General features: G+C 44.8%; 1 protein-coding gene across 1 annotated transcript; it reads left to right on the top strand.

Moving 5' to 3' along the window:
- Nucleotides 1-12216: 12216 nt before the first annotated feature.
- On the top strand, nt 12217-13719 carry LOC308167247 (gap junction gamma-1 protein-like; the record flags this gene model as incomplete). Its single annotated transcript, XM_080541633.1, has 1 exon — nt 12217-13719. The coding sequence occupies one exon, from the start codon at nt 12217-12219 to the stop codon at nt 13717-13719; it is 1503 nt and encodes a 500-aa protein (XP_080397759.1).
- Between the last annotated feature and the right edge of the window lie 10820 nt (nt 13720-24539).

Raw genomic sequence — 24539 nt, forward strand, 5'->3', positions numbered from 1 at the left:
TTCACGTTTCAAGTTTCACGTTTCAAGTTTCACGTTTCAAGTTTGTTGTTATTGTTACGTCACATTACACGAGTGTAAGAGAGTAACATTCTTAGGGTTCGGTTCCTGACATTGCAGCACAAGACAATAAGGTTAAGGGGTAGTGGTGGTCTAGTGGATAGTGAGTTGGACTTGTGATCGGAAGGTTGTGATCGGAAGGTTGTGAGTTCAAATCCCGCCTGAAGCCACACCACTACTAGTGTGCCCTTGAGTAAGGCACTTAGCCCTCAGTTACTCCAGGGGGAATGTCCCTGTAATTCGTAATTGTAAGTCGCTTTGGATAAAAGCGTCTGCTAAATGGCAAAATTATTAAATTAATTAAAATTAAGGTAATAGGCATAAATAATTCCAGATAAAAAGTGTCAATAGTACAGGACGTATGTGACAATTAAGACATTATACAATTAGCAGTACAAATAGTAAATAAAATCGATAGTTCAAGTAGTAAAGTGGCTGTGAGCTTCAGGTTTAGGTAGTCTGTGTACATGGGGTGTGCTTGGGGATGATAGTCAATTGTCTACGGTATAGGCTTGTTCATGAGCCTGATGGCCTGGGGGAAGTAGCTGTTGGTTAGCCTCTGAGTTTTGGCCCTGAGGCTCTGGAAGAGGCTTCGCCTTTTGGACGGCAGCAGTTCAAACAGACTGTGGTTGGGGTGGCTGGGGTCTAACAGACTGCGGTTGGGGTCTAACAGACTGCGGTTGGGGTGGCTGGGATCTTTGATGATCCTCCAGGCTGTGTTGACACACCGTTTGTTTTGTTCATGAAGTAGAAGTGTCAGTGTGTGGTCTGTAGCTCAGCTAGTTCAGTGTGGTGAGTCAAAAGCAAAAGCAACGTTTATTTATTTAACGCTGAACAGTGGCTATAGACCGTCTCTTTTTCTCCGTCATGCGCTGTATTCAGGGTTCCCACGGGTCCTTGAAATCCTTGAAAGTTTGTGAATTTGAGAAAAAGAAATCAAGGTCTTAAAAGTGCTTGAATTCCCCTCTCTCTCTCTCTCTCTCTCTCTCTCTCTCTCTCTCTCTCTCTCTCTCTCTCTCTCTCTCTCTCTCTCTCTCTCTCTCTCTCTAAAAAAACTGTATATGTATTCAAAAATGTTTTACTTAGCTCGTCAACTAGTACGGTAAATAAGTCTCTGTATTGCTTAACTTTACACATATTTCACAATATATTGTTTGAGACCATGAAACCATCTAGTGTTCACACATTCAAGCCTCTCTTTTTAATTGTTGTCTGTGAGCGGATAGTTCCTATTATATCAATTCTCACCTAGGTCTGTCTCAAACTATGCCGTGTTGGGTCCTTGAATTTGAGGGAATTGAGTCTTGAAAGTCCTTGAAAGGTGCCTGAATTTGATGTTTCAGAAGGTGTGGGAACCCTGTGTGTTGTAGTAGCGTCATATAGAACAGTGCCATGTCAAGCAGTGCAGTGTTCGAGGGACAGATCGAGTGAATCCCCCAGCATGCCCCTCTTCCTCTACTCCTCTGTGTGGCTCTTAGTCTCACGCTCTGTCATCTCTCTTTCAACCCGCTTCCACAGAGGCAAGTCAAGGGCATCTGTTTGCATGTGACAGCATATTAACCACACACACACACACACACACACACACATCCATCCACTCACTCACACATCCATCCACTCACTCACGCTTCACACAGAGAGACAGTTCATAACACAGACAGGCTCTTCACCCCTCTCCACTCAGAATCACCAAACACACATACGCACCGCCTATAAATCAGGACCTTCTCAGGGTCTCCGCCCTACATCACTGACTTAGCGAAACTTCATTAGCACTTTAGCACCCAGTCTAGAGGAGACGAATGGCCACAGTTAAACTCAAAGGTGACTTAGGGTTAGCGCAGTGTAAAAAAGGACAAGGAAGTTAGCGTACAGTAAAGGCAGAAGTAGGTTAGCCTACCTACTTCTGCCTTTGGCAGGTTAGCGTGCTGACAACCCCCCCCCCCCCCCCCCCCGTGGAGACTGTTGTGTCTAGTCCTGCTGCTTCTCCACACAGCTAGCATGCTTCTGCCTCCGAGCAACACTTCACCTCGGCCCACCCCCTACACGCTAATTACAGCACACAGAAGTGTGTTAGGATGCAGCCGAATTAGATCTAAGGCTAAAATAAGTCTTAACGCCCACGCGTGTTTTAGCCTCATTTTAATTCAATTAGAGCCATCATATTACCATCGAGGGGAAGAGACCCTCATTCTTCTCGTGGACCAGCCTGCAGCTAACAGTGCCCTTGATGATGGGGACCCTGGGGGCTTTCATGGATGCTGTTTTTGACAAAAGGAGTCACTTTAACACTAGAACAGCCGTGCCTTTTTTACCTACTAAAAGAGCCGACCCCTCTTTACAATGCTCAAGCTTCTATTTACACACAACGACCACTACTAGTTGGCCGCTTGTAAATTAAAAGCCTGCTTCCTACACAGAAAAGCTGCAAAATAGCTTTATACTAGGTTATCCTGATGTGATTTTGAAAATGTAAGGATACTGAAGGCACATATCTAGGAAAAGTCATGAAAGGAGGGACCTGAAATTTGATCGAGTGCAAAGATATACACATTTTCTTTACTCACAAATGACCCCACATGGCCTTTCCACAAGCAGCGCAAAAAAAAAACTAGACCCAAAACTTTTTTCTTTCTTTTATTTTTTTATGATGTCATATTTTTTTGTAATGTATTCTTGTAAAGTGTGATGTTTCTATTTCCTGTAGTTCTGTTTTAAGTTGTTTATAACCTGAGGCCGTATATTTCCCCTGTGGATTTCCCTGCCCAGGGACTGCTGATGTCATTTAGCTACCCAGCTAATTCAGGGAGAGTCGATGACTGTCCATTGTCCCTTTTAAATAAACACATAAATAATAAAAAAAGGTGGTTAAAAAAAGTAGTTTGTAATCACACTATGGTGGGACAAATTAGACTACGGCGGTCCCTGTCTATGTAAGGGAAACACTGCGGTTCAATCTGCACGTGAAAGAAAAGCACTTGCATTTAAATGAGAAATTTCAGCTAAACAGTAGGCTACTGTATAATAAGCTAAGAAAGCATTCAGCATTCAGCAGTCAAGTCTTTAAATGAAAGTCACCCCATGGTAAGTGTGAAAACGCTATACAGTAAGGAAGTCATGTCCCGTAATACTATATGTGCTAATGTGCTACCATTATGAACAGGCAGGTAATGGCTTTACCACGGTTAATCATAGCCTCCATTAAACACATGACTGGGGCGGTAATCCCAGGGGATTGTAGGCGTTTAAAGGTAGATGTGAGTGTAGGGTTTGAAGGTAGATTCCATATGTCACAGTGGTACTAGGGTGAAAAGGGGTCTCGTCGTTCGTTTACGTTTCAAAATAATTGAACAACCCAGGCCTCTAGTGTGTTGAGAATGGAATGTTAATGACACATTTTGCTACCAACCCTCCGCCCCGCTCCCACTCTATAGGCACACAAATCATTATTTCTCTCACTTAGCCTAGATATCAGCCCTGGCCCAGTACCCTGCTAACCCCCATCACCAGAAGCCCGCCCCCCCCCCCCCCCCTAATGCCCCTCCCCCCTTTATCCTCACTGCTTCCCAGGAGTGGGTCCTTCATCATAAAAACAATACGTAGTTCTCTCCCCCCCCCCTATAGCACACTAGAACACCCCCTGCCCCAGTAGCCTATTTGCCATGACTTTTAATCAGCGCTGCTTTATAGCCTGACAGGGGGGGGGGGTCTCTATGACAGGGGAGATGGGGATCACCCACCCTGCTGCACACCACTATACCCTGCTATCCTATCAGGTGTCAGTCACCCTGAGTTAGCTGACAGTGTCCTTGGGGTGCTGGGTGGAGTGGGTGGAGTGGGTGGGTGGGTGGGTGGGTGGATGGAGTGGGTGGAGTGGGCATTATTGAGACCCTGCTCTCACACATGATCCAAATGAACAGCTGAGGGTGTGTCTGCGCGATACATACATGGGATTGTATCCATTGTGTCCTGCGTTCTGTCTTGGTTTATAGACACATTGTTGCAGGTTTAGTTCTGCAACATTGTTTAAAGGGATTAAAGCGGCTTGAGAGCTTTGGGACAGGCGCTATCTGATGACCAATGGGATTCCATCCTCACATCACAAACCCTCACTCTGTGCAAGACACAGGCGTAGTGTGATTTAAGGTGGTTCATAGGGTGGTTCATGTTCATAGGGTGGTTCATGTCTACGGCCAGACTAGCCGGCGGCTTCTACCCTGATATCACCCCCGCTTGCATCAAATGCAAATAATGATGCTACTCTTGTATGTACTGTGTCCTTAGAGTTGGGGCGGCTGTGGCGCAGGAGGTAGAGCCGGCGTCTAATCATCGCAAGGTTGGCAGATTGGTAGTTCGAGCCCTGGCTGGCCACATGTCGAAGTGTCCTTGGGCAAGACACTGAACCCCAAATTACTCCCAATGAGCGGGGCCGGCGCCTTGCATGGTAGCTTGCCACCATTGGTGTGTGAATGAGTGTGTGAATGGGTGAATGAGAGGCCATTTTAAAGCGCTTTGGGATAAGGCGCTATATACTGTAAGTCAGTCCATTTACCACTAAAGAGTTCTGAGGGATGTCTTTCATACCCTGACCAGCATCTTAAAGTAGAACCTAGACCCAGATCCCTCGATAGCTTTATTTGGTACGACTGGTGAAGACAGTCCTCGACTGACTCCTGCAGAGTGCCGTATAGACGTATAGTGACATCGGCCTCATTCTTGGCCAGGCGTACGATTCTGCTCAAGTGGAAGGATGGCGCCCCGGCCACACTCAGCCAGGGGCTTCCAGACATAATGTCTGGAGATTTTATAAGACCTGGAGTCCCTTTTTGACATACTTCTATAACACTGGCCAACACCCTGCCAGCATTTAAACAGGCCCTCAAAACCCACCTCTTCAAGCTTGCCTTCACCACCCCTTCCCATGTGTCCCCAGCACTACCTTAATTAGACCCCTATACTTTCTTTTATTTATTTATTTATTTATTTATTTATTATTAGGGTTAGGGATAAAAAAAAAATCTCGAAACAATCACATATTTTGAAGAAATGACATTAAACTAAAATAATACGATGGTTATCATTATTTTTTAAATCTTGATTAATGATTGATTATCATTTTGCTGATGATTCGCAAGGCATTCTGGGATTTCGCACAACACTCCGTTTGGAACTCCGTTTCTCCGTTCCGCCTTGGAAAAAACTCAGTTTGGAGGGCCATGTAGCCCTACCACTTCACCCTACCCCTACATCCCAACAAGAATCGGGACACCCTACCCCTACCCCATACACGTGAATGCCCAAAACGGAGGGATAGGGCTAAGTGGTAGGGCCAAGGGGTGAATTGGGATTGGGCCCAAGTGTCCTGACTTTGTGTACAATTGGATTGATGAGATCTGTCTGAAGCATTTAATCTCCTCTTATATACAGCACAACACAGCACTGGTTAGAGGGCCCAGACATAGAGTTCTGTTCTGGGATGACAGGGTGTGTTGTGGCCTAGGGTGGGAGTGTCTGGGGAAGCGTACTCGAGGCTTACTACTGGGGACATTCTGTAACAATAGCAATTATGGTCTTAAGTGTACCTTGGTTATCATTAATTTTGTCTTTGTTTACTGCAAGTGTGTGTTTAGACATGAGCAATCGAGACATTAGCAAATATCGGGGTCTTAATTGTGAGTGGAAAAGATGATAGTGACAGAGTGTGTGTGTGTGTGTGTGTGTGTGTGTGTGTGTGTGTGTGTGTGTGTGTGTGTGTGTGTGTGTAAAGCATGCATAGTAGTATGTGTATTTAGTATTTCTTTTCTGCATGTGTGTGTGTGTGTGTGTGTGTGTGTGTGTACAAGCATGCATATGTGTGTGTATTTAGTATTTCTGTTCTGCATGTCCCAGATGAATTCCACAGTAAACTGAATTTGGAGATCAATCCAAGCAGTGTGTTTTCAGTTGAATCTGGCTAAGGAAGAGCATGCTCCGTTCCCCTCGCTGCCAGAGAGAAGAGCACTGTCAACATACCAGAAGAGAGTGATGTCTTAATTTTTTGGTAATCGTTGTGTGGGTGTAGTGTATGTGAAAAGAGACAGACAGGCACAGAGAACGGAGAGAGAGAGAAAATGGTGAAAGAAGTGGGCTATACTCTCTATTTTGAAAGTGATTAAGGGTATGTATGTGAAGAACTTGTTACCGAACCGAAACAGCCTTGATTTTCCAACTGAAAATCACATTTCGAATCCAAAGTGTGTGTTCGTATGTCGCCAGGTTGACATACAGCAATAGCTTGGTCTGCTTTAGCTTCAGAGCTAAAGTAATTGGGTTGGTTTGAATGCGTATACATTCATTTAATTACCGGGAACTCTTTACACGCATCTACTCCATGGTGGGAGGATGTCTCTGTTTGTGTTTTTAAGACACCAAAGGGACAGGTCGTTTGGTTTAAAACCACACTGGGGAAAAGCATTCTACTTGAGCTCCGCTGATTGTCCGGTTTTCTCATCATGTTTGTGTCGAGTCACCTCTGTGCCTCTGTGTGCACACACGCACTGTATGTAAAGATTACAAGAGCCAGGGTTGCCAGATGGGGCGGGTTACCGCCGAATGGGCTACTGGATTTAGCGTTTTTTTAGACTGTGGTTAGGCTGGAAATGACCAATCCCATCTGGCAACCCTGACAAGTGCACTGGGCAGTGGGTAATCTTGTGGGCGGTGGGCGTCTTCCAAGCATTTTTTGAGTTTTTTAGGCATTTTTTCCCACGACTGTGTGACATGATGACAGTTAACACTAGAGCAGCCATGTTTGGGGTCATTTGACCATGTGAGTAAAACATTTTGTATATCTTTGCACTCGATCAAATTTCAGGACCCTCCTTTCATGACATTTCCTAGATATGTGCATTCTACCACCCAGTATCCTTACATTTCCAAAATTTTCAAAATGTAAAAAAACAATCAGGATAAGCTAGTATAAAGCTATTTAGCAGTTTGTCTGTGTAGGAGGCAGGTTAATTTACAAGCCAGCCAACTAGTGGTCTTTGTGTGTAAGTAGCAGCTTCCTATTGTAAAGACTATGGTCATTTGACCCCCGAGGCGGCTCTTATAGTAGGTACAATAGGCACGGCTGTTCTCGTGTTAACCCGTGGCTGCTGTCACTAGGGTGGTGACGAGGAGCCACTCCAGTCCGTGGGCTGCTCACTGGGCTACTCACTGCTTCATGGGGAGGTTGAGGACACAGACCCAGATAGTTGTCAGCCAATTTCACTCCTTCCTCCCCTTCCTCTCCTTTAGCTCTCAGCCTTCGCTTGCTCTCCTTCTGTCTTCCTCCTCTCTGTCACCCCTCTTCTCTTCTGTTCTGTCTCTCTCTTGTAGCTCAAGGACCCAGACTGTGACTCAGGGGACTTTGGTCTTGGGTGATGATTGTCTTGATTGTGATGATCTGGGTTGCTGTCGTCTGTCTTATGATGTCATGGTTGCCACTGGCAACACAACATTTTGCTGATGTAGTAGAGAAGAGGTCTCACGTCCTCATCCATTTGTCTTTACCCGTTGACATGGGATGTACTGTCATCGTCCATGGGTCAGACTGAAAATCGGCACCACCCAGGGTGGTGAAGAGTCTGATGGTTTAAAATTGTTCTCCACAAGCCAAGGAATAGATGGATATATATATATATATATATATATATATATATATATATATATATATATATATATATATATATATATATATACGATAGCATTGACAAAATAGTAGCTTTATGTGTTGTTATTGCCTTTATACAGTATGTCTTGCTGGGTTGGGCCCTATGTATTAGAATGTTGGCTGCTTGATAATGGAATGTTGAGACAAAATTAGATGATTGCTAAACGAGACGACAGAAGAACATTCCATTGGGTAGATTACATTAGGCATTTTTTGTTAGACATTTGTTTAGCAGATCACATAGCTATCTAGCTAGCTGGCTGTGTTCACAATTACAATTCCGGTAACGTTTTTTTAAGTTAAACTGTAGTTTAAAAATGTCAACTAATTGATCAAACTGATGACTGTCAGTTGACCAAGATTTGTGTTGTTGTTGTTGACTATAATAGTAAAATGGGTAAATATAGTATATAATATAGTAAAACTGTCTCGTCGACCATCAACAAGCCTTCTGGATTCAACATATCTCTCAAGTTACAGTGTATCTCCATAGGAGTTCCTCAGGGTTGTGTGCTTGGACCCCTCCTTTTCCTCCTGTTGACAGATCCCAAGGCTGTGGTTACTTCCAACAACCTTGTGATATTAGATAGTTGCACAACATTCTCCTTCCCACAGTCTGACAATCAGATTGCTTTTGCATCAGGGCATGCCTTAGTGGTATGTCAATTTCCAATGTCAAACTCAGTTTATCCAAACCCGCTGTGCTCCTTCCTCCCAGCCAAGTCCCCAGCCAAGTCCCCAGCCAAGTCCCCAGCCAAGTCCCCAGCCAAGTCCCCAGCCAAGTCCCCAGCCAGTCCCACCCCAGGATCTCTACACGACCCTCAACAACAAGCCAGTGGCTCGGTCAAATGTTCTCTTGTCCAGATCAGTTTTTTAATCGGTAATCCTTACCCTAAACGTACCGTAACCTATTCCTTACTTTAACAGTCACTTTACCTGCTAAACTTTACCTGCAAATTTCTATTATAATTTCTATGGCCCAATGAAATTCAAGCATCGACGAGACAAAACAGCTATCCAGTCAAAGCAGAAGGGTTAGGTATATATATAGCCTATCAGGTCTATAGTGAAACTGTTCGTTTGATCGATCGATAGCTAGATATTTATTTAGTCAGTACAGTTAAAATGTGTTAAAAAAGTTAACACATTCTTTTTTCTGGAATTAATTAATTGGAATTAACGCGTTAATTATCACTTCTACACAATACAGGGCTCTGCACACAGCGTGCGATTTCTGTTGCGCGTCAACGTTCCATTTTGAAGTTTGAATGGAAGTCTATGAGAACATACAACAGAAATGGCATCGCACGCTGTGTGCATTGGGATGCGATGTTTTATGATTTTCTCATAGACTTCCATTCAAACTTCAAAATGGAACGTTGACGCGCAACAGAAATCGCACGCTGTGTGCAGAGCCCTTACCTCTTTAAATCTCTTAGCTTTTAGGTATTTCATCTGTCCATCCACATTCTTTCCAATCTATATCGGTCTCTTTGTTTATAGATAACTTCAACTTCAATTCTAGGGAATAAGAATAAAAGTAACAAGAAAAAATATCTTCCAAGTGACGCTAGTTTTTCCAAAAGGATTCACCCAAGAGAGTTTTGGGCCAAGTGCATCAAGCAGTGGGGGAGATGTTGGGTTCAGTTTCACAAATCATCATTTCACATTCCTCTAAGCAGTACCTGAGAGGTGGAGGAACCTGCGTACTGTAGGGCTAGCACGTTAGCCTGGTGTCCAGTCAACTGTGGCTTTGTACACTCACAAATGGAACTCGATAGTAGAATTGACTGATTCCTCAACTGGCTGATTTCAAGTTCTAGTGTGGTTCAGTCTGTCTACACATTGGACGATTCACTGATCTGGGATCTGAACTCCAGTGACACCAGCAATCAGCTGGTCTGATTCAATCAAGGTAAAAAAAATTATATATATATATATATATACGTAATTATATCAATCCTTGGTTAAAGAAGAAAGCCAAGGACAACATAGTCGTGGTTCTGGTTTCTTAACCCTCACCCTATTGATATCAAGGCAACATGAAACAGGTGCAAACTTTTAATGTTTGATTGTAATATGAAATAGCGTCAGGCCAAAAAAAGCATCTTATCGGTGTGTGTGTGTGTGAGTGTGTGTGTGTGTGTGTGTGTGTGTGTGCGTGCGTGCGTGCGTGCGTGCGCCCACGCCCACGCCCGCGTAAAGTGTGCAGGAGGAGGAGTGAGTGCTCTTGTGTGTTAATACGACAAATATGTTCCAGATTACATCTTGGCAGTCATCTGTGGAGGCATCAAACGTTAAATATGGAATATTCTGTGGCATGCCGAATTGAGGTCTTATTCTCATCCATATATTTCAGACCATAAAAAGTCATGTTGTCTCTGGCAGCTGATGGTGCCTCATGTGTCTGCGGGTCTGTTTTCCTACAGACAACATCGTAATCCATAAAAACACTCAGATGTGCAGATCAGAGGGCTCAATTTATGTAGTGTGTAACTGTGTGTTGTATTCCATGAATTCCTTTCTTCAGATACACACGTCAGCGTTTCTGAACATGTACCGGTAGGCCCCTCGGAGTTTCCACCTTGCAGCCTTCTGGTCCTGCGTCTCACTACAACTATGTAGGCTACAGGGTTTTCCTTGAAATCCTTGAATGTTTGTGAATTTGAGAAATCAAGAAATCAAGGTTTTAAAGGTTTTTGAAAATAGACATGGGTCAATTGAAAGTGCTTGAATTCCCCTCTCTCTCAAAAATAAATAAATAATGTTTTACTTAGCTCGTCAACTAGTTCTGTCTCAAACTATGCCGTGTTGGGTCCTTGAATTTGAGGGAATTGAGTCTTGAAAGTCCTTGAAAGGTACTTGAATTTGATGTTTCAGAAGGTGTGGGAACCCTGTATGTAGCTAGTACTGTATGTCATAGTGTGTCCACAGTACAAATTGTATACAGTATATTCAGCCTTCCATTACTAATGTCTGATTCTCTGTATAGGTAAAGCAGGGTCACTGCGCTTATATCCCACCAGAGAGCAGACATGAAAACATACCGCCACAAGTAAACTAAACATGGGTTCGTGTGTGTGTGTGTGTGTGTGTGCTGGGGTCTGTGTCTGTGTGTGTGTGTGTGTGTGTGTGTATGTGTGTGTGCATGTGTGTGCTGGTGTGTGTGTGTGTGTGTGTGTGTGTGTGTGTGTGTGTGTGTGTGTGCGCAGTGTGCCTGTCTCTGCATACGTTCCTGCTGACAGATGCTGTGTACAATGCAGAGGGGTGGTCTGTTAGGGTTTTTTCCACACGGTCATAACGTATGGCAGGGCCTGGCACTCTGCCCTGGGTAACTAAAAGCATGTGTCCTCAATGGAGAGGTGCCCATTTCTCTGCCCGTTTTTGGGATTGGGGGGGCGATAGGGAGACTGCAGGGCACAGCAGAAATATGTGGGATGGGTCTCCGACAGACCGTCCAATACACACACACACACACACACACACACACACAGAGGAGCACCCAGTGCCAGATCCATCACCAGCCTGTCTGGACTGCACAGAGGCAGATGTTCTGGGATCGTTTGTCTTTGCTCTCCGTCTTTATCGTCTTTATGTCCTTATTTGTAGTGGAATTTTTGATCTAACCTCTTTTGAGAAAGTAGTATATTTCGTATCGTCGTTGATGACCACTGTTATGAAATTGACATGTACTGAACCCTGTGATTCTTCACTTACAGGCTCACAGAGATACTAACATGTCAACAATACATTCATGTCTGTCCGTTCCGTCCCCCACACACACTCCCCAACACCCATCTCAAATGCATTGATTCAATAAAATAGACAGGATTTTAATAGCGCAACCACTGCTGTGTGGGGGGGGGGGGGGTGCTGTTTTGGTTGGCGTCTCTGTATGTGACTCTTAACATGTTTCAAGTTTCAAGTTTTATTGTTACGTCACATTACACAAGTGTAAGAGAGTCCAATTCTTAGGATTCGGTTCCTGACATTGCAGCACAAGACAATAAGGCAATAGGCATAATTCAAGATAAAAAAAAGTGACAATCGTACAGGACATAAGTGACAAATAAGACAGGATACATTCAGCAGTACAACGTAGAAATAAAATACGATAGTTCAAGTCGTAAAGTAAAGTGGGAGCTTTATTTCTCATTTCTACGCTCTTAACCGTCTAACCCATTGTCTCTCCCTTGTCTTCCACTAGTACAGGACATAAGTGGTGACAAATAAGACAGGATACATTCAGCAGTACAACTAGTAATAAAATACGACAGTTCAAGTCGTAAAGTAAAGTAGGAGCACTTCTCATAACATTTCTAAGCCCTTAACCGTCTAACCCGTTGTCTCTCCCTTGTCTTGTGTCTTCCACCCACAGAGCCTCATGAGTGAGGAGTGAGGAGGAGGAGAGACGCCTCTCTTATCTCTCTAACGCCCTTCTTCTTCCCTGGTCGTCGTCAACAACCATGAGCTGGAGCTTCCTGACCCGCCTCCTGGAGGAGATCCACAACCACTCCACCTTCGTGGGCAAGATCTGGCTGACGGTCCTCATCGTCTTCCGCATCGTGCTGACGGCCGTGGGCGGCGAGTCCATCTACTACGACGAGCAGAGCAAGTTCGTCTGCAACTCGGGCCAGCCGGGCTGCGAGAACGTCTGCTACGACGCCTTCGCCCCGCTCTCGCACGTCCGCTTCTGGGTCTTCCAGATCATCCTGATGGCCACGCCCTCGCTCATGTACCTGGGCTACGCCGTCAACAAGATCGCCCGGCGGGACGAGGGCAGAGAGGAAGCCGAGGGCGGCGGTCTGTCCGTCCAGCGACGGCCCAGGAAGCTGTACTTCGGCGCGAGGAAGAAGCAGCACCGGGGGATGGAGGAGGCCGAGGACGACCAGGAGGAAGACCCCATGATCTACGAGGTGACGGAGGTGGAGAGCGAGGGCGGCGGAGGAGGTGGAGGAGTAGGGGGCGGAGCTGGAGGCGGAGGAGGAAGAGGCGGAAGCGGACAGGGCAAAGGCAAGGTGCGCCACGACGGGCGCCAGCGCATCAAGGAGGACGGCCTGATGCGCATCTACGTGCTGCAGCTGCTGGCTCGCTCCCTGCTGGAGGTGGCCTTCCTGGCCGGCCAGTACGTGCTGTACGGCCTGGCGGTCCCCGCCACCTACGTGTGCTCCGGTCGGCCCTGCCCGCACAAGGTGGATTGCTTCGTGTCGCGGCCCACCGAGAAGACCATCTTCCTGCTCATCATGTACGCCGTGTCGCTGCTCTGCCTGGGGCTCAACGTGTGGGAGATGCTCCACCTGGGCGTGGGCACCATCTGCGACATCCTGCGCACCCGCCAAAGTGAAAACCCCCTCACGGAGGAGGAGCTGCTGTACGGGCTCGGCGGGGGCGGCGGGGGTCCGATGGGGGGGCCAGGGTTAGGAGGAGGGTCGCCCACTCCGAACGAGGGAAGAGGAGGAGGAGGGGTCAGGGAGGGCTACAGGATCTACCCATTCTCCTGGAACGCGGCGTCCGCTCCGCCGGGCTACAACATCGCGGTCAAGCCGTCGTCTCCCGTGCCGGGAGGGGGGGGTGGGGTTGGCGGGGGGGTGGGGGGTGGCGCACAGGACCACCAGCAGCTGCCGTTCACCGACCTCAGCAGCCAAGCCAAGATGGCTTGCCGGCAGAACCGCGCGAACATTGCCCAGGAGGAGCTGGTGCGTCAGTACGTCGTCCGGAACGAGGACCACAGCATGGGCGACGCCCGCGGCACGTTGCAGAGGGAGATCCGGCACGCCCAGGACCGGCTGGAGGCCGCCATCCAGGCTTACAACCAGCAGAAGAGCAGCCACGGTAACCCTGGCAAGCCCCACCGCGACCGCAAGCACCGGCAGCCCTCCAAACACACCTCCAGCAAGGCGGACCGGGGCAGCAGTAGCAACAGCAGCAGCAGCAAGTCGGGAGAGGGCAAGGGCTCAGAGTGGATCTGAGGGGCCTGAGGGGTCAGATGTACAGGACGTACTGACACTAGACATGAGACAATAATAGCGTTAGCTTCTGTTTTCTACAGTACTCATCAGTAGTTAGTGCTCCACCCAGTAAACAAAGATGTGTGTTCAGATGACGTCTTTCTAGGACGTCCAGATGACGTCGTTAGGACGTCTTAAGACGATTCTGTAGTCCATAAGACGTCCTAAAGACGTCATCTGGACGTCCTAGAAAGACGTCATCTGAACCCACATTCCGGCTTCCCTGAGGACGTCTTTTGGACTCTTAGTTCACTGGGCATATAGAGGGTATAGCTCCAGCTCCTACCTAGGAGGCCTATACAGTTCAGTGCCAATACCCGAACTATTGACCACTATTGAGCTTGCGCGCCCTTGAGGCAGGGAGAAGTATTTAAGCAATGTTCCACTACATTTACATCTTATACTGGAGTTGTTTTACATTTGGATTTGATGTAGGCCTAGTCAATCACCTCATGTTGTTTTTAGGTGCGTATCTCGCTACTTTAGTTATTTAGTACTGGACAACTATAACATAAATAGTAAATATAGTCTTTAAGAACTAGGCATGGTGCTTGGCCATTTAGTGACAACATCTATCTCACACATACAAGTGTGCCCAAACAGACAGACAGACAGACAACACACACACACACACACATACACAGATGCAAGCTGTACTTGTCACAAAAGGAAGTAATTCATTTGTTTGACTTTTGTCACAATTTTATGAGGTGTTTTTATGCTCTCATATGTTGTGCATATGCCATGTTTGAATAAGTAGTAATAAGGGAAGAGAAACAGTCTCCTGTTTGTTTTGTTATCTGGGTATCACTATGCCATATGTTGGTGCTATGATGCTTTCTTTGCTCCCATGAAGAATGGGAGACATTTATGCTGCAATCCTGCAATCTAAAGTGCCTTTACTCTTACAGAGAAGCTAGAAAGAAAGTGTGCTTCCAAAGCTGCTCATGAGCAGTACAACATGAACATTGTTGTTGTTGTTTTTTCTGAGATTTTAGCTTCTGTGGATCGTCTATAAGTCTCATTATTGACTCTTGGGCACCGACCAGTGGTCAAAAATGTGAACTGTGTTGCTTTTCACCTCATCAATGACAGTTGCTTCAGGTCCCAAGACAATCATCTTCCTCCTACTTGTCATCAGCCCTCATATCAAGCTAAATAACATCTATCTGGGCTATAACAAAGCAGCTACCATCCAAAGCCGAAGCCAAACAACGATAGAGGGAATGCAGGTGGTTTTGAGTGCATATAGCAAAATAGTCTTCCATGGTTAATCCAAATGTTTTAAGCTTGAAATGTGTGTGTGAAATGGTTCTCTGTAGTTCGTAAATTCACTCTGAGAGCGCCGGAGCGCACCCTGGGTTCAGAGTCATAAAGGGACCAAGTACGGTAATTTGATTGGACAAGAGTTCCATGAGTGCTGATCAGATTCCAGAGTGAATTTACGAACGCAGCCAAGTGTTACGTTTTCCAGGCAAAAGCATTTGAAGCACCCTTTAATTAACCCTTGATAGACCAGCCACTGTTTTATCAGGAACTGCCAAGCCAGATTGGAACTCTAGCCATAGTCAAAAAGAAAGGGAGAACGTTTTTTTTGAGAAGAATAAGTGATATTTCCATAATGTGTATAAGATTTAATTTTTGTTACAGTGCTATTGTTCCATTTTATTGTGTTTTTGAAGAGACAATTAAGCAGCACTTTGATTGGTTTGGTTTTTTTGATTAATGTTTGCTAAATATGCTACATATTTCCTCCGTTTATGACAATTTTACACATTTACAACACAGTACAGAGATAAAAGGAATGGAAACATCTATTGTCAGTATAAATAAGCTGTTTGTTTGCTCTGGTTCTTCAACTTCACATGTTGTGGTCTCTATTTTTTTGTTTTGTTTAACCAGAAGATGAGGTCATGTTGTGGTCTCCCAGCGTTGCCATTGGGCTCCATTCCCCTGTTGTAAATGCTGTGTGTTTAGCTGACATCCTTCTGCCTGTGTGTCGCGAAGAAGAAGATAGCAGACGTTGTTATGGATGAAGACAGACATCAAAATGATACTTTTTTTTTTTAGAGTTATGTTTTAAATATTCACCTCACAGTGTCGGTTTGTGTAGCTCAACATTCCGCCGCCTGTGGGTCTAAGAGAAGAGGATACCTGGCTGGGTATCAAACTATTATTTTATTTCCATTTCCCTCTTTTTTTCAAATTGAAATGTTTAAAGTTGAAATCTGAGAGCCTTTGCACTGTGCCAATATTTCCATTTTGGGAAAAATAATTTTGTATTAAAAAAAAGAAAGAAAGAAAGTGCATGTTCTGAATAATTTTTGCAAACTTGAAAGTGAATAAACTAAACGTTCCGATTATACAGTATTTTCCTTTCTGTTTTTGTGGGTACTTGCAGGGGAATTAATTGCCCTATGAGGTATAGCAGTTGGAAACACCATTTCAGCTATTTTATAGATGTTTTGTAGTCAACTCTGACCACACTGTCACACTACAGTGTCACTGTGAAAACTTCCTGCTCAAGTGTGAACCAAGTAATTAGAATGTGTGAATTACTATGTAGCCTCCAGAATTACTATAGGCACGTTAATTATTCAGACAAAATGTGTTGGAAAAAGTGAGTTATCGTGGTTGAAGATTGATCCATCCATCATTGAGTATCTATATTGAATATAAATATCTCGTTTCTTTCATATAATTACAAATTAATTTCACTTCTGCCAAAGGTGTCCTAAAAGGTTTCCGCTTTTAGTTGCTGGTATGTTTGTCCCCTAGGCTTGCCGTAGTCTAATGGAGGGGAGTTTGAAAAACAAGAGGTTGTGTAAAAAAAAATCGGCGGTTACATTTTAAACCACCTCGGAGACTTTGACAGGTTATTTATGTTATATATTGGGAATTTAAAACCAGTTTGGTAACGTGCTACGCTGGACGGACACGTTGACTACCCCACCGAGAAAGTACGGTACGTTTTAAACAACTTATTATATCTTTGTTGTCAGTTTGTGTCACGTTAGCTTAGCTAAACCTCAGCCTACCAGACAGACAGTGACAACATCTCAGCCTGCCTGCCTAGCCTAGTAGCTGCTAACCCTAACCCACCCAGCAAGATAAGAACTCACTAAAAGCTACTTAACGTAATTAAATAGTTAACATGATGTCTCTGGGTTTGTTACTACTAGACTAGATTCGTCTCTGTGGCCAGCATACAGGTGTTTTCACTGATTATTTGTTTATTTACATTATCTGTTTTCTATTGTTGGTAAATATGTAAAATACGTAAATACATTTGATTTAATTTAAAAAATATTATATTAATTTTGAAGTTAACTGTAGATTATTAAGTATTAATCTCTGAGTATTGGAGAAGGGGTAGGATTAAATAAGCTTATGCTTCTTCCTACTCCTTTTCGGACATGTTAAGTAAATAGTGTTTTTTGTTTTGTTTTGTTTTTTCTTGTTTTTTCTTGTTTTTTGTTGTTATAACTGTTTTCTTTTTTTCACATGTTCGAAATAAAGCATTCATTCATTCATTCATTCATACTAACGCTAGTAGTAGGCCTAAGTCATGTTTATTTATATAGCACATAGTTAGTAGCTTCCTCTATCATCATGTGGGACTGAACCATGAGCCATTTTCTCCAGACAGGTTTTGACTTTTAAGTGACCCAGCAGGAGAGACCGGCCATGCAGGACCACCCACCCGGGCCAGGTCTCCCCCTCCTGGGGATGCTGTGCCCTGGGCCGAGGAGGCTGGAGGGTAAATCCTTCTACCTGGACGCTGTGAAGAGTCGCTCTGCTGCCCTGCTGGTCGAGGCCATCTCCCACCTCGGAGGGGTGAGGCAGGGAGCCCGGGGGGGGGAAGTGGGCTCTAGAATGGGGTCTTGCACACACCTCTGGTCAATGTTACACTCAGTTACCCTTTGCACTACAGCAGTACCATATTTGCCCTTTGCACATTATACCATATTTTTTATATAGCCACTATTTATACATTGTAAACATACCATACTGTACATAGCCAACTGTATATACCTCTAAACTACTGTACTTGCCATACTGTACCTATCACTGTCATGTTTTATATCACTATTATTTGCACTTCTGGCTAGATAGCTAAACTGCATTTCGTCGCCTGGTACTTAATGATGTAATAACTGACATTATTGCCTATGCCTTATGGAGTGAAAGGTAGGGTCAGAGTTAGACTGTTATACACAGAGGACCGTAGACCTGACACATTCTTCTTCACCTTCACTATTGACATTTTTGGTAAAGAACATAGCGTGTATGTATAAGCTGTTTTGGCCACTGGACTGGAGTTGTATTTAGATGTGAAAAGACATTCAGATGTCCTGGTAAATTACCATCGGCCTATATATTGATGGCTCTCTTCTTTTGCAGATCATTGAGACATTCCTGCACAAGGACGTCAGCTTCGTGGTGACGGGGAGCCAGGAGGGGCTCCGGGACCGCAGGTCCGAGGCGGCCCGGGGAGGGTCAGATGGGATGAGCGGGGACGTCCACAGGTCTCCTCCCCCCTCCAAACAGCAAGATGCCAGGCAGCGTCCAGGCACTCCCAGACCCACAGTATGACCCTCTTCTGTCCTCTGCAGTGCATTGATATGATGACATCATTATAACAGGGTTCCCACGGGTCCTTGAAATCTTTGAAAGTTTGTAAATTTGAGAAAAAAAATCAAGGTCTTAAAAGTTTTTGAAAATAGACATGGGTCATTGAAAGCGCTTGAATTCCCCCCTCTCTCTCTCTAAAGAAAATGTATATACGTATATGTTTTACTTAGCTCGTCAACTAGTAAATAAGTTAAGTATTGCTTAACTTTACACATATTTCACAATATATTGTTTTGCTGTGCTGTGGTAGAGAAGGTAAGAGACCATCTAGTGTTCACACATTCAAGCCTCTCTTTTTAATTATTGTCTGTGAGCGGATAGTTCCTATTATATACATTCTCATCTAGATCTGTCTCAAACTATGTAGTGTTGGGTCCTTGAATTTGAGGGAATTGAGTCTTGAAAGTCCTTGAAAGGTGCTTGAATTTGATGTTTCAGAAGGTGTGGGAACCCTGGATATGACATCATTATTATTATCTTGGGCATGTTGTGGTTTAGTGCCATTCACAGTCACTTGGATGGAATATAGACCCGACTGTAATGTGGAGGGGCTGGCTGCTTGTGAAACTGGCATAGACAGTCAACCTACCCGTGTCAACCTACCCGTGTCTCAGCCCTGTCGTCTGTTTCTGCCTGCAGGTGTTTGGAAGCCGAGGGAAGGCTCTGCTTGAGAAAGCCATTCGCAATAACGTGAGTGTACTTAATGTTAGATTACCTTGATATTCTGCATGTGTTTGGCCTAATATGATACCTGGAGATGAGGATTGTCTCATTGTGGATTCAGTTGATTTTGACACACTGGCGCTGTATCGATGCCTTTTATTTTTACAGGAACGACTGCCTGCGAGCAGTGTATTGGCCAACGCCCGCTCCTGGGGAGTGAAGATTGTGCATGTGGACGGTATCCTTTTCTCTGCAAATGTTAGAGGGAGAACTTCCCTACAGGGTTATGCTGTGTTCGGTCTTTTGCTGTAGTGAGATAAGCTGACAGCAGATGGCGCCATATCGTTTTTGGACATGCAGTAGAACTGAGTAATCATAGTGAGCAATTGCTGGATGCCTTTTTGACATTGAGTCAGACATGGTCTATTTACTGAGATACTTTAAACACTTCTTTGAGTGTTTACAATGGATTTGAACAGTGTCACTAATGGATGTATTTCCTAGCACCAACAGGTGTCTTCCAAAGAAACATGGGTAAAAAGCTCGAGAGGGAGGCTAGGACATGGTCACGTTTAGTTTAATTCCTTTAATGATATGAAAGATCTATGCATATCGCAGGGGAGGGTGATGGAGGTAAACATAGGAGGAGGGGCTCATTGTAATGAATGGTATGAGCCCTTTGATGTCTACCTCCACCAGCCTCCCCAGGCTTATGGTTATGACCTGGGGTGAGGTTATGTCGTGCCCTCTCATAGGCACCCAGAAAAGTAAACGTCCTGGGGGCTTCTCCAACAAGGTGGGGGAATGACATGACAATCCCAATGCTTCACACACGCAAGATAGTGTAAAACTATGTGTGTATGTAATGGTATGTCATCTCGTGTTTGAATGTGAAAGTCATTGCCATGAACAAGCTCAAAAACATTCCGGTTTCTCAACAAACAGACTTTAATGAACATGCTCCTTAATTCAGTTTAAGATTTCATGCCGTACATGCAAGTGTTGACAGCGGAGAGCTCCAAGATCAAACGCAGGAAATCAGAGGTAACAGGGTGCGGTCATCATTGGCCTTTTGGCCCTGTCCTCTACCCCGGGGACAGAGAGGACAACCAGGGTTTTGTTTAAGAAAGGAGATTAGATTTCGGTCTTTATTATTATTAAGAATTTTAAATGTAATTAATTAATTAATATATATATATTTAGAAAAAGGAAAGCACCTGGTAAATAAAATGTATGTAGTAACTGTTCAAATAAATAAAACAAACAAAGTACTATGGTCCTCCAATGAGGGATGTGGTGGCTGAGGAAACAAAAACAAGGTGAAGCATTATATCTATTCTTGGCTGGCTAGTAGATTCTGACTGTACACCAACAACTGTTAAAGACGCTAGTGGACCACCTGATGTTAGTCTTGACCAGATCATGTTTTTTTATCATGTTTTCAATACTATTTTACTAATTTACTGTTATTAATTGTTACTTCTTCTTTGCACTGTATTGTACAGCACTTTGGGTTGCATTCTTATGTACGAAAGGTGCTATATGAATAAAGCTGATTATTATTATTATTATTATTATTATTATTATATACTGTATATATTTATACAGAAAAAAGAGTGGTGCTTTGCAAAAGCAGTGTGCATGATTTTTTCCTCAAATTTGAACACATGTATTTGGTTGATTGAAATACACGGCTGGCATGACTAACATTTACGCTTTTTTTCAGCTTTTGCAGAAGAATGCCAACAAGTACCCTGCACATCCTGTTGTCAAAGGTCAGTAGTAGTCAACAGTGTGCATCACATTATTACCCATTAGATACAGACAGTAATGGCATTTGTGCCTCATTTGACTCATGTCATTGTTGTACAGTACATGTGTTGTGATTTAACACATGTTAAACTTTACATCATGTGTTCTCTCCCTTGGTCTTTAGCTGGATCTTTGAAGTCCCCCTACCTGAAGATTGAGGACTCGTGCAGGTCGGTCCCTCTACATTTACATTGACATTGAAAAAATCAGGTGTAGTGCTGAGGCACAAATGTGAACATTTCAAGCCTGCAAACTGCGACACTTTAAATGAATGTGCAATAACACTATGTGCAATATGACAAACCTAGTCGTCTTATCTGTACAGTATAGTATAGTGGATAGTGTACATAGCCTTTATTTATGTAAACCAGCTCCTTCCCTTCTTGTCTTTTTAGTTTTTTTTCTTTCCTAACACCAGGGGAGCCACCCCTCCCAAATTTCGTTGTTTGGTACCTGTACTGTAGCAATGACAATAAAGACCATTCATTCATTCATTCATTTTTGGCATTTAGCAGACGCCTTATTCCAAAGCGACTTACAATCTCAATACATTTGACTAAGGAAGTGAATCATCAATCCACCAGTTCTAGCAGGAGGCGTAATCTAGCTCAGGCCAGGGGCCACGTCGTGAAAAAGTATTTTATTTTTTGTAGACACTGAAGAGACAGTACAAGGGCGGCAGTAGAGTCTTAGGAGGCATAGTACAGGGGAAAAGCAGTTGTCTCAGGAGACGTAGTGCTGGGGTGTGGTAATGCCTCAGGAGGAGCAGTTAAGGTGTAACCGGAAGAGATGGGTCTTCAGTCTCCGACCGAAGATGGGTAGCGACTCTGCAGTCACTCTGCCCTCTCTGACCTGTGCTAATCAAGCCCCATCTATATAGCTTTAGTGAAGGGTGTGTGTGGAGGAATGAAGGTAAGGGGATAAGGATCTCTTTACATGGGGTGGGGGTGGGGGTTAGAAGCCAAGTGCAACCAGACACTTTTTCAAGTTCTCCATGGCCCCCACACTGCCTGACTTTCCCCTCTCAACTCAATCTGACCCCACCTCCCCTCTACTAAAGCTAGAGTGGGGGCTTGACTATCACAGGCCTTTAATATTTAACCATGAGCTCTGAGAGGAGGAGGGCCGGTGGAGTTGAGAGGGTGATGATTCGCTGCCTCTCCGGATGCCCAAAGTCTGCCTCACAGCTGGCGTCCCAGCTCGACTGGGACCAATTGAGGAAGAAGAAAAAAAGCAGCGCTTAGTTTTTAAGACACGCCGCATTAGCCGTGGATGCTGTCGGTCGCTGAGCCCTGGAACAGATGCTGCCCACAGATCACTGGCTAATGACTGGAACCACAATGTGGGTGGTGCCACCCCTGCCCCTGCGGCCCTCTGTCCTCTCCACCCCACCCAGCGCCGGCTAAAGAGGCTTACGTTTCAGCCGTCTGATTCTCTTAATTGAACTCCCGACAGGTAATGTGACTAGTGCCCATCAGCAAAGCGGCTCCCCGGGAGACAGTAGAGGATACGGTTTCTGTTCCACCTTTGCATTCGCAAGCAGCTCTGTATGATGGACATAGATGGATATAGGGATCTGGATGTGCTAAAAGACCCTTTCAGCGGGCGGCACTATCATTAATCAGCTGATGGCGAAGGGAGTGGGCCCCGTTCTCTGAGAAACAGAGCCTGTCATCTGAACCTGTTAGAAGTGGTTTTGATGTGTGCAGTATAGAATACCGTATGGGGCGGCTGTGGCGCAGGAGGTAGATGTCTGCCGTCTAATGATCGCAAGGTTGGCAGATCGGCGGTTCGAGCCCTGGCTGGCCACATGTAGAAGTGTCCTTGGGCAAGACACTGAACCCCAAATTGCTCCCAATGAGCGGGCCGGCGCCTTGCATGGTAGCTTGCTGCCACTGGTGTGTGAATGGGTGTGTGAATGGGTGAATGAGAGGCCGTTGTAAAGCGCTTTGGAGGCGCTATATAAGTGCAGTCCATCACTGTACACTAGTGGACAGAATATCAGTCTTGCTTGGACTGTAGATGTATGCAGTTCAATGATGTCAATCTTCTAATCAAAGTGTTTATGCTATGCAATGTCAGCTTCACCTCAAGTCATAATTGGTTGAAATGGTCTGATTTGTTATGTAACCAGGAAATACAAGCCCATCCACATGCAGTCCATGACCTTCCCTGCTCTCTGCTACTCTGGACGCTTCAGTCCCTTTGAGCCTCCTCCACCTCCACGGCTTGAGAAAGTCAAGGAACAGGGGCCGAAGAAAGCCAGGTTTGTGACACACACACACACACACACACACTCACATTCATCAACAGACAACAGGTCACATGTCCTAATATTACCTGCAAAGTCAGGTCGATAGCCGGTTTCCAGTGTGAGTAATATCGAAACGAGTGTTTTTCTCTTTCTGTTGGTGTTCTATAACTTCATTCTCTGGGTTAGGTGATGCAACAAAGCTTTTTTCATGAGGTAAAGCAAATTCACACAACACTTTTTTAATTTATTTTTACCAGAGAGGGGAGTACCAGCAAGGACAAACCTCAAACCCCTCAAACCCCACTTCTCCTCTCACCCTTCCGGCCACGCAAGAAGAACCTCGGCTACTGCGAATGCTGCTGTGAACCGTTCAAAGATCAGGATGAGGTGAGAGACTGTTGGTGTCTACGTCCTTGGTGTCCGCTTTGTGTTTTACGCCTGTCGTCTCTGTTTAGGTTTGTCTGTCTCTACATCTCGCCCTGTCTGAGGTTCGTCCCTCCAGGGTTCCCACAGGTCCTTGAAATTCTTGAAAGTTTGTGAATTTGAGAAAAAGAAATCAAGGTCCAACCAAAGACATGGGTCATTGGAAGTGCTTGAATTCCCCTCTCTCTCTCTCTTTTTAATTGTTGTCTGTGAGCGGATAGTTCCTATTATATAAATTCTCATCTAGATCCGTCTCAAAGTATGCCATGTTGGGTCCTTGAATTTGAGGGAATTGAGTCTTGAAAGTCCTTGAAAGGTGCTTGAAAGGTGCTTGAATCTGATGTTTCAGAATGTGTGGGAACCCTGTCCTTCTCTTATTGTTTTTGTACACCCTGGTCTGGCAGCACCTGCAGTCGGAGCAGCACCGTGGCTTTGCGCAGGACTCCTCCAACTACATCCTGGTGGACCAGCTGGTGACGGACCTGCAGCCGGGCTTCGACTCCTACCCCCCGGAGCCAAAACCAGACCTGATGAGGTGAGCTGGAGTTAGATTCTTCGCCTGCAGTGCCTTGGTACTCTTAACACTAGAACAGCCGTACCTTTTTACCTACTATAAGAGCTGCCTCGGGGGGTCAAGTCTTACCATAGTCTTTACAAAGGGAAGCTGCTGTTTACACACAACGACCACTAGATGGCCGCCTTTTAATTAGCCTGCCTCCTACACAGAAAAACTGCAAAATAGCTGTATACGAGATTATCCTGATGTGATTTTGAAAATGTAAGGATGCTGGGTGGTAGAACGCACATATCTAGGAAAAGTCATGAAAGGAGGGTCCTGAAATTTGATCGAGTGCAAAGATATATAAAATGTTTTACTCACAGGGTCAAATGACCCCACCCATGGCTCTTCTAGTGTTAATGAGAACCACGTTATGATTCATTGCGTTTATGCAGCTCTTCACTATGGTCTCAGATGTACATTTGCATGTAGGTT

The sequence above is a fragment of the Nansenia antarctica genome, assembly GCF_963989245.1.
Source record: "Nansenia antarctica genome assembly, chromosome: 11".
Classification (NCBI taxonomy): Eukaryota; Metazoa; Chordata; class Actinopteri; order Argentiniformes; family Microstomatidae; genus Nansenia; species Nansenia antarctica.